At 42.6% G+C, this 10635-nt stretch overlaps 1 protein-coding gene across 1 annotated transcript; it reads left to right on the plus strand.

Annotated features, from left to right (window-relative positions):
• Positions 1-1018: 1018 nt before the first annotated feature.
• LOC134210244 (uncharacterized) lies at positions 1019-4756 on the plus strand. The gene has a single exon (XM_062686287.1). The coding sequence runs from the start codon at positions 1019-1021 to the stop codon at positions 4754-4756; it is 3738 nt and encodes a 1245-aa protein (XP_062542271.1).
• Positions 4757-10635: the final 5879 nt, after the last annotated feature.

Below are 10635 nucleotides of genomic sequence, written 5' to 3' on the forward strand. Positions count from 1 at the left end.
ATACTTTTTTTCTGTGTGTGTTCCCGATTGCTGTGATTGCGTTTCTGTGTTTCCTGTCATGGCAACGTTGCGAGTGATACTACCACCTTTATAAAAACGAATCGGCGTGCGGCATATCCGCATGCGAAGCGGTAGAAGAATTGATTCATTGGACTGCGTGAAGTCGCGAAGTGAAGACAACTTATATTTTTGTTGTAGTTTTAATAAAAAATGAGTAAAAGTAATTTGAAATGTGTTTTCTTTTCAACGGAATAAGTGAAGAAATCTCCAGTGCTTACCGGAAAATTACAGTCCGCCAGTATAAGTGTCCGCCCCGAAAAATGAGTGTTGGATAAGTAACATTTTGGTCCCATCGAGCCGGATCGTCGGCCATTTTGAAAATGTGCTTTGAAAAAATGAACAATTGCCGTGCCCATGGAAAAGAAAACACAGATTCCTGTAGAGAATAGTAATAATGAGAAGAATATAAAAAATAGATCTTTTACTTGAGTGCATTATTACTTGAAACTTGCCTGTTTGATTGGAGCGTGTAAAAGTTTGACAGTTCATTCAGAAGGGTGCTTTCGAATGTCGAGTGTATTTGTCAGTCTCATAATTGATGTGTAAGAGTAAAGTTCATGTTTTCCGTCGCGCTCACTTTATACGAAATCGGATGAAACAGTATCCGAAACGGAATTCACGACAATTCCGAATAAAAAAAAACAATAAAGTGAGACAGTTCCAAAGTGATAAAGCAGGTAGACTTCGACCGTGAAGCTGCCAATTGACAATCCGCGTAGTGTTTCCTGGTAGACTTCGACCGTGAAGTTACCATTCCCGAACGCGCTTTGCGAGTATTCCGTTCGACTCGTCGCGTCGTTTCCGCCGGTAAAATTCCACCGGGAATCTACCGTTTCCGAAGTATCAAAAGCCGATCCCGTCGGTATCGTTTGCTAGTACCACATGTGTTATGTGGCGTAAACTGCTGTATCCAGAAGAAGGTGTTTATCGAAGCCCAGTGAAAAATCCAGAAGCCATAATGTCCGAAGAAGACGTGAAATTGCTTGTGCATAAACGCGGGCAAGTGAAAGCGAAAGTGACCCGTATCAGAAACACATTAAGAGCTTCCGAAGAAAACCCCACAACGATAACTTTGCCTCAACTCCGAGTATTTGCGAAGAATCTTGACAACCACTATCGGGAGTTCAATGACGTCCACGATGCCATCATTGGTGCCTGTGCTGCCAACCAGAGGGATTCTCAGGAGAAGAGGTACGAAGAGTTCGAAGCGTTATACAACGAGACAAGTCTGGTGATTGAATCTCTAAAAGATGTCAAAGCACCCGAAGCAGTCGCCCTTGTTCCCCAGGTGGCGGCAATGCAACCACAAGTCATCCAACAACAAGCTATCCGAGCCCCTCTACCTACTTTCGATGGAAAGTATGAGCATTGGCCTAAAGCGATTAAGGCAATGTTCCAGGATATCATGGGTCGATCACCTGACTGCGACGCAATCAAGCTTTACCATCTGGAAAAGTCCTTAATCGGAGCTGCTGCTGGAGTAATTGATTCCCAAACAATACAAGATAACAATTATGCCCAGGCGTGGGCGATCCTGGAAGAGAGGTACGAAAACAAGCGCCTCATAGTCGACCTACACATCCGCGGTCTTCTCAATCTCAAACGCATGAACAGAAAATCATCAAAGGAACTTCGTCAACTACTGGATGAATGCTGCCGGCACGTCGAGAACCTGAAGTTTCTGGGCCAGGAGCTTGAAGGAGTATCGGAATTGTTCGTCGTCAATGTTCTAACTGCCGCCCTGGATAAGGAGACGCGCGAGTATTGGGAATCTAAGCTTGATCACGGAGACCTCCCGACGTATGATGATACCATCGAGTGTTTAAAAAATCGTTGTCTTGTTCTCGAGAGATGTGAGACCGCCAATCCTCCAACGGTGACAATGAAGTCTACCCCAAACTTCCAGAAGTCATCCATCCAGAAGGTAGCCAACGCTGTCACCTCGTCGTCCGCAGTACTCTGTGAAATATGTAGTGGGCAACATCCAAACTTCAAGTGTTCTATTTTCCGCAACATGACGGTAGCCCAGCGGATAACGAAGGTGAAAGAAGTGAGGCTCTGTTTCAATTGTCTCCGCAAGGGGCATCGAAGCAGTACTTGTTCGTCCGATAAAACGTGTGCTAAATGTTCCCAAAAACATAACACCTTGTTACATCTTGAGGATTCAGGTGTACCTATTGTGCCTGGACCACCGAAGCCAAATCAAGCAACTTCTCAAGCCAGCATCAATGTGGCCAACATCTCAGAGGAAGCCGAGCCGGTACCAGCAACAAGCGCGTTGGTAAGTCACATATCCAGCACCCGAAAATCTCGTTCGTCGTCGAAGGAAGTGTTGCTGCTAACAGCCTTGGTCAAACTGATTGATGATAACGGTCATCCTCATGCTTGCCGTGCACTACTAGATTGCGCATCCCAGGTATGCCTCATTTCCAGCGATATGGTCCAGAAACTTGGAAAGCATCCGTGGCCAACAAACACCGAGGTTGTGGGAGTAACAGGTAGAAAAAGCGCAAACGAAGGTGTAGTTGTTTCCGTCGCTTCCAGCTACAGTAAGTACAAGGTCGAAATTCCATGCCTTGTTATGCCTAAGGTGAGTGGAACCATCCCTACAAGAAGAATCGAGATTAGAAAGTGGCAATTACCGGTCAACGTCACGTTGGCGGATCCTGAGTTTTATTCTCCCAATTCAGTAGATCTTCTGATAGGTAACGAGTTTTTCTTCTCCCTGGGCCAAATAAAAATTTCCGATGATTTGCCCCTGCTCCAAGAAACCGTCTTTGGGTGGGTTGTTGCTGGTCCCGTTGATGTTCCAGAACAAGGTGTAGTGTTTTCCCACGTTGTTACCGAAAAGCAACTATCCGATCAGATCGAAAGGTTCTGGACTATTGAAGATGTTGCCGAATCATCGTTGGCTACGAGTGAAGAACAGAAAATCGAAGACCACTTCATAGGTAGCCATTACCGGGACGAGACGGGTCGGTTCGTAGTCAGGCTACCCTTTCGTGAGTTAGTCACTGAACTTGGTGACAATCGAGCGCTGGCGTTAAAACGTTTCTTCTTGCTTGAACGACGACTACAACGCCAACCTGAGATGAAGCAACAGTATGATGATTTCATCGCTGAGTATGAGCAGCTTGGTCATTGTCACGAAGTGTTTGAAGCAGCTGATCCACCAGGATTACAGCGATATTACCTACCGCATCATGCGGTTATGAAGTTATCCAGTTCAAGTACCAAACTGCGTGTGGTATTTGATGCCACAGCACGATCATCCGGGCCATCCTTGAATGATGCCCTACTAGTGGGACCAACCATCCAAAATGATTTGTTCTCAATCCTCTTGTCATTCCGTCGTCATCGTTATGCTATTTCTGCCGACATTACGAAAATGTATAGGCAAGTCATTGTGGACCAGCGTGATACGCCTTTTCAACGCATCTTTTGGAGGAAGCAGTTAACGGATACATTGCGCGTACTGGAGCTCAATACCGTTACCTACGGTACATCTTCGGCCCCATTTTTAGCGACAAGGTGCCTTGTACAGCTTGCGAAAGATGAACAGTCAAATTTCCCAGCTGCATCCGAGGTGGTCTGCGAGAATTTCTACATCGACGATGCGCTGACCGGTGCGTGTACAGAAGCAGAAGCAATTCGTCTGAGAACAGATTTGAAGCAAATGTTAGCCAGAGGAGGCTTCGACATCAGGAAGTGGTGCTCAAACTCCGATGGGGTTCTAGCTGACGTACCTGAAGAAGAAAGAGAGAAACTAGTGAAAATAGATGATTCCGAAAATACCGTTCGCACACTGGGCTTGCTTTGGGATCCTCGCAATGATCAATTCCGATATGAAGTTCCAACTACTGAGGAAGATATGTTGCAACCCGTCACCAAAAGATTTGTGTTATCTCGAATTTCAAGACTTTTTGATCCTCTTGGATTTATCTCGCCAGTAGTCGTTTTGGCCAAGTTACTGATGCAGTCCTTGTGGGTTCGAAAATTGGAGTGGGATGAACAGATTCCAGAAGATCTGCTTGCTCAGTGGTTAAAACTGAGCAGCACCTTGTCTTTTCTGAATCAAATTAAGATTCCTCGGTGTGTCATTCCTGAAGGCCAAGTTTTTCTCGAGATCCACGGATTCGCCGATGCTTCAGCATTAGCTTATGGAGCATGCCTTTATCTTCGTGCTGTAGGAGAAAGTGGGGCTGTAAGTTGCAATCTTTTGACCAGCAAGTCGAAGGTGGCCCCACTCACGGATATGACCATTCCACGCAAAGAGTTATGTGCTGCGCTCTTGCTATCGCGTTTGTTGGCGAAGGTCCTGTCCACTTTCAAAGTTTCCATTTCCAACGTAGTGTTGTGGTCCGATAGCCAGATTGTGCTATGCTGGTTGAAGAAACCTCCTACGCGTCTGGAGGTGTTTGTACGCAACCGTGTATCAGAAATCAACCGAAGCACACAGCAGTTTTCTTGGCAATATGTTCGATCTGCCACTAATCCGGCAGACATAGTTTCACGTGGGCAGTTAGCAGAAGCATTAAGCAGCAATACCATGTGGTGGAATGGACCGGAATTCTTGCATCAATCTAACTACGAACCAGACACGCTACAAGAGATTCCCGGATATGATTTGCCCGAAATGAAAACTGAAGTAATTGTCAACCTGGCTATAATTGAGCTTTTGCCAGTTTTGACGTAAACTACGTCTAAGGGGAAGACTCGGATACAGGGTGTCAAATGAGAATTTCAAAACTGGAGACCGTCACGAAATCATGTAAGATTTGTAACATTAATAGGTCCTTTATCTTTCAATGGATTTTATTTATTTATATATCAATCGATTCGTAAACTTTCCACCAATTTGCCAGTAGTATTGAAACTATTGATTATCAACGCTAAACTATTGAAAATTTTAGTTCTTTCATGCATCATGCATCCCCTATACAGCACGTTCCAATCCTTGATAATTGCCTACTTTTAGGGTATTATCTATTATTGAACTGGGTTGTATGAATGGGTTGGCTCAGCCGCTAGACAGTGGAGTCCCTACTCCAGTGGGAGATGCTGCTAAAGCTGGGTAGTATTGTCGTGGGATGGTTCCTTCTCTTCTATATAGAGCGGAATAGTCAGTTCAGTGTACTATATTTGGTTTTACGTAGTTTACGTCGAGCGGTCGTGTCTTGTATACAACCCCACTTTTTTACATCGTATAGCTCTTTCCGAAAACTTCAACGAGTCGTAGCTTTAGTATTGCGATTCATCAGAAATTCCAGAATGAAGATTTCGAGTGCTAGACAGCTGTCACGGTTGATTTCAGTTTCTGAAATGAGAGCATCGTTAATTGTCATCGTACGTGTTATCCAGCATACCGAGTTGCCTGATGAGGTACACAGTCAATCTGCTGCCACATCTTCTAAAAAACTTGCTCGTCTTAATCCGATTCTGGATGAATCCGAGGGTGTATTGCGAGTTGGAGGACGTCTGGAGAAATCGACTCTCCCATTCGATGCAAAGCACCAATTAATTCTTCCTGATCATCATCCTGTCACGAAAATACTGATCCGAACACTGCATGAGGAGAATTTACATGCTGGTCCATCCAATCTTCTGGCAATTCTCCGTCAACAATTTTGGCTTTTGAGAGCACGGTCAACAATTCGAGGTGTTATAAGATCTTGCGTTTCATGCTTCCGAACAAGTCCTACGAGAGTGAAGCAAATGATGGGAAATCTTCCTGATTTTCGCGTGAATCCTGCTATGCCTTTCGAATACACCGGAGTCGACTACGCGGGACCTGTAATGGTGAAAGAGGGAAAATACCGAACGAAAAATATTAATTAATTTCAGTATTTGTCTGCCTAGTCACAAAAAACGTTCACTTGGAGCTGGTATCCAGTCTCACTACGGAGGCCTTCCTTGCTGCTCTTGACCGGTTCGTCAATCATCATGGGTTGGTTAAAAGAATCCTGTCGGACAATGCGACTAACTTCACCGGGGCGTCTAACGAGCTTCACGCCCTGTATCAACAGTTTCAGGATGAAATCGCGGTATCCAAAATCAACGACTTTTTACTGCCACGGGAAATTGAATGGCGGTTCATACCACCGCGTGCTCCTAATTTTGCGGGATTGATGGAAGCCGGTGTCAAAAGCGTGAAGACGCACCTTAAGCGAACTTTGCAGAATGCTTCATTGAATTTTGAAGAATTTGCCACCATCCTGACGCATGTACAGGCTGTTTTGAATTCTCGGCCTCTGTATGCGTTGTCTGAGGATCCAAACGAACCGATGCCGATAACCCCGGCACATCTTCAGATAGGCAGACCGATGAATCCAGTTCCTAAGCCTTCCTATTGGAATATCAAGGAGTATAAACTGTCTCGGTGGGAATATTTGACGCTGCTTCGGGACCACTTCTGGAAAAGGTGGTCCAGAGAATATCTCGCTACCCTGCAGAATAGGGGAAAATGGACCAAACCATCTGCCAACATTGTACCTGGAATGATAGTTCTGGTCATCGAAGATAACTTACCTCCCCTTGCCTGGAAATACGCCAAAGTGGTGAAAACTTACCCTGGAGAGGATTCCTTGGTTCGAGTTGTGGATATAAAAACAGCTTCCGGAACCTTCAAGCGAGCCATAAGTAAATTGGCCCCTCTACCAATCCAAGATAACGAGAATCTTCAGCGACAAGAACTTCCATTTTCAGTTCTTGATGGTCCCATTGCACGGGAAAAGGCTTCTGCTCCTTGAATTTTGAAGTCTTCCTGTCTTCAACCCCGGGGAGAATGTTCAACTTCCGCTAACGAGTTGACAGCTTTTATACTTTTTTTCTGTGTGTGTTCCCGATTGCTGTGATTGCGTTTCTGTGTTTCCTGTCATGGCAACGTTGCGAGTGATACACTCAAAAAAATCTGCACGTTCTTTCCACCTGAAAAAATACGTAGATTTTTTCCACCTGAAATTCACGTAACTTTTACCTGATTTTCCGATATAAATTTCATTCTACGTGAAAATCAGGTAAGTTCTACCTGAGTTTTGGATAGAATTCACCGGACACGTAAGTTTCACCTGAATTTTCTGAAGCATTTGCAGCTACGTGTGCATGTAAAATGTACCTGAAAATTCAGGTGGAAACAACGTTTAGATTATTTGGAGTGTACTACCACATTTATAAAAACGAATCGGCGTGCGGCATATCCGCATGCGAAGCGGTAGAAGAATTGATTCATTGGACTGCGTGAAGTCGCGAAGTGAAGACAACTTATATTTTTGTTGTAGTTTTAATAAAAAATGAGTAAAAGTAATTTGAAATGTGTTTTCTTTTCAACGGAATAAGTGAAGAAATCTCCAGTGCTTACCGAAAAATTACAGTCCGCCAGTATAAGTGTCCGCCCCGAAAAATGAGTGTTGGATAAGTAACACTATCGCTTTAAGAGCAAAAAGCAGTTTTTCATCTTTGCTCTGATGCAGTCCTCGTCCTCAAATATATATAGATATAAATTATGAAGTATTGCTGAAAACAAATCAAATTGAAACATGAATTAAATAAACAAGGTTACATTACTTGACTTAATCCCAAGCAATATGAATAACTATTTGACTAACATTGTCGTAATCAACACTGACGAAGGAAATAAAAACTCTAATCAATTGAACTAGCATTTAAAATGGCTCCGCGGTAAGACGCGCGGCTACAAAGCAAGACCATGCTGAGGGGGTTCGATTCCCGGTGCCGGTCTAGGCAATTTTCGGATTGGAAATTGTCTCGACTTCCCTGGGCATAAAAGTATCATCATGATATACGAATGCAAAAATGGTAACTTGGCTTAGAAACCTCGCAGTTCACAACTGTGGAAGTGCTTAATGAACACTAAGCTGCGAGACGTCTCTGTCCCAGTGTGGGGATGTAATGCCAATAAGAAGAAGAAGAAGATATAAGAAAAAATAAGATATATATGATAGGAGTATTACGAACAAGTGACTAGTAAGGCACAGGAAAAAAATGGAGCAGAACGATATGCGCAGGTTTTACGAAACTGTCAATGGCGTGCAGAGGAAGACAGCGCCATATCTCGTCATGAGCAACGACCAAGAAGGGAATTTGCTGACAGATAATACTAAAGTGGCTGCCAGGTGGACTCAACATTTCGAGACTTTGTTGAACATAATAAACATTGGTGACGATGGACAACCAGACGAAAAAGGCAATACATTCAATGAAGTAAATTATTCAGGATATAAAAGCATTTTTTTTAAACACACTTGATCATGTGCGATTCCTTCTTCAAAGGATGCATTTTCCCAGCATATGGCAAAGGAAAATATCTCGCGTAACATTTGAAAAGGGCCTACAGCCAAAACGTAAACATTGAGAAAATGCCGATCGAAAAAATGCATAACAATTTCTATTCCTATTTCCCAGGTTTATGATATTGTATGCAGCAAAAACTCCTAAAAGCACATAACCAACACTATCTATGCATCCACAATCTAAATTGCATCGAAAACATGCAAAAAATTGTCGAAATCGTTAAAATAAAATTTTAAGTCTATTTTCATTTTTTCCCTGGAATAGGTTTTCTTGATAAATCATTCTGCGTTTGCTTGTTTGCTCATACACCATTTTTTTAAATTCATATATTTATTTGGTAGGCACTCTGTGTTCTTGATCGCTACTGTGCCGTGATCTACTATGGTATTCTGCTGTACAGAATCCACACAGAATCTATTTTTAGATATTCATTATTCGTTATTGTTGTCGTTGCCAGTTCATCTTGTCGTGAGTCCATTGTGTCCGTTGGTCCATGTCGTATATCCAATGATCGTTGCATTGCTCGATTGCCATTTATCCGGGTAACGTTGGAGGAATGCCTCCGAGAAGAACAAGTTGTCAGTCGCCATCAGGCAGCCGCGACGGTAAGGCGCGTACCCCAAAACGTCACCGTATGGGCTGCGGATCAAGCGACTGACGGGGGTTTGATGGAGGAGCTGGGAATCGAACCCATGACCATTCGCTTATAAGACGAACGTGTAGCCAACTACGCTACGGGGCCCCCTTCTTATTCATAGACCCTTTGCTTGTTGCATTTTTCGAAAGTAAACACGGGATTAGGCTTTCCGGTAGGGGAATTTTTTTCTCTCCGAGGTCGGGCCGATAACGGTTCGGAAAAAAAAATCCCGTTATCGGCTCGACGTTGGAAAAGGCTTATCCCTGACAGAAAAAAAACGAGTCGCTTGGGCGTTTTTTAGAGTGGACCTACAAGTATTTTGAAAATAACACGTTATAGGCCCAATCGAAAATAGTTTTTTTTCTAATTAAATTAATCGAATATACGGAATATTTTTATACGATTGGTAGCTATTAGAGGATGCTATCGAATGGTGTTAAAATTGATTTTGTTTACTTTTCAATTGTTAAGCGAGATATGACCCTTTTTTCAAATACACTAACAAAGTTTTTTAGACTAGAATTAAAGCTCATCCCTTTGATTCCTTCTTTAAATTGATTCTTTCTTTTAATCAATGCATTCGCCCGGCAGAAGAAAAGAGATTATATGATTCCTTCTTTCAGCTCATGTAGTTTCCCGTTTCAAGGCGAGGAAAGATATGATTCTTTCTTTCAACGAATGCATTTTCCGGCAAAAATCAGAAAGCAATATGGTTCCTTCAATCAATTCAGACATTTGCTCTGTTTAAGGCAAGAGAATGCATTTCCCCGACAGAAGGTAAGAAAGAATATGAGTCCTTCTTTCAAAACAGGCGTTTGCTTGGGTTAAGACAAGTGGGCATATGATCCCTTTTTTGAGAGATGCATTTGCGCGGCAGAAGGCAAAAGAAGATGTGACTTCTCTTTTCAATTCAGTCATTTGCTCGGCTTAAGGCAAGGGGAGATATGATTGCTTCTTTAGAAGGATTCACTTGCCTGGCAGAAGGCGAAGAGGATATGATTCCTTCTTTCAATTCAGACATTAGCCGTTTTAAGGGGCGATTTAAATATGACGTCCACTACTTTTTTGGTTTTCTAGACCCCCTTCCCCCCTCTGTCACGCTTTTTTGTATACCTAGTACATGTACTGTCTCAAAATCTTAGACCCCCTCCCCCCTAAAACTTGTGACATCATTTTTGAATGACCCCTAAGGTAATGGGGGTTATAAATTAAACTATTTAGATTGGATCTTTTCAATTCTAAATGAACTTCATGGGGTTTCTAAAAAATCAATAATGAGCGAGGAACTGTTAAAATACTTATTAATACGTATTAAAACAACATGTTTTGCCCTTTCAAAGTGACAAATATGTTTCATCCTCTAATAGCATTTGTTCATATTCTTTTTTGTATGAAGTAAAAGAAAATATAAGACTTTTTCTCCTAATGACATGCGCTCAGATTAGAAATTGATAAGTTTTCAAAATATTTTCTGATGATTTAACTAAACTTTGAAGATACCAATCAAATAAATTCGTAAATTTTAAATTTGAATTACCATTTGGAATTCTAGCTGATTGGTGTGGAACGAAACGCGGAATATGGGCAAAAACACGTGAAAACATTCGCGTAAAAGCGATTTCCAGGGT

Source organism: Armigeres subalbatus, chromosome 2, assembly GCF_024139115.2.
Source record: "Armigeres subalbatus isolate Guangzhou_Male chromosome 2, GZ_Asu_2, whole genome shotgun sequence".
In the NCBI taxonomy this organism is placed as follows: domain Eukaryota; kingdom Metazoa; phylum Arthropoda; class Insecta; order Diptera; family Culicidae; genus Armigeres; species Armigeres subalbatus.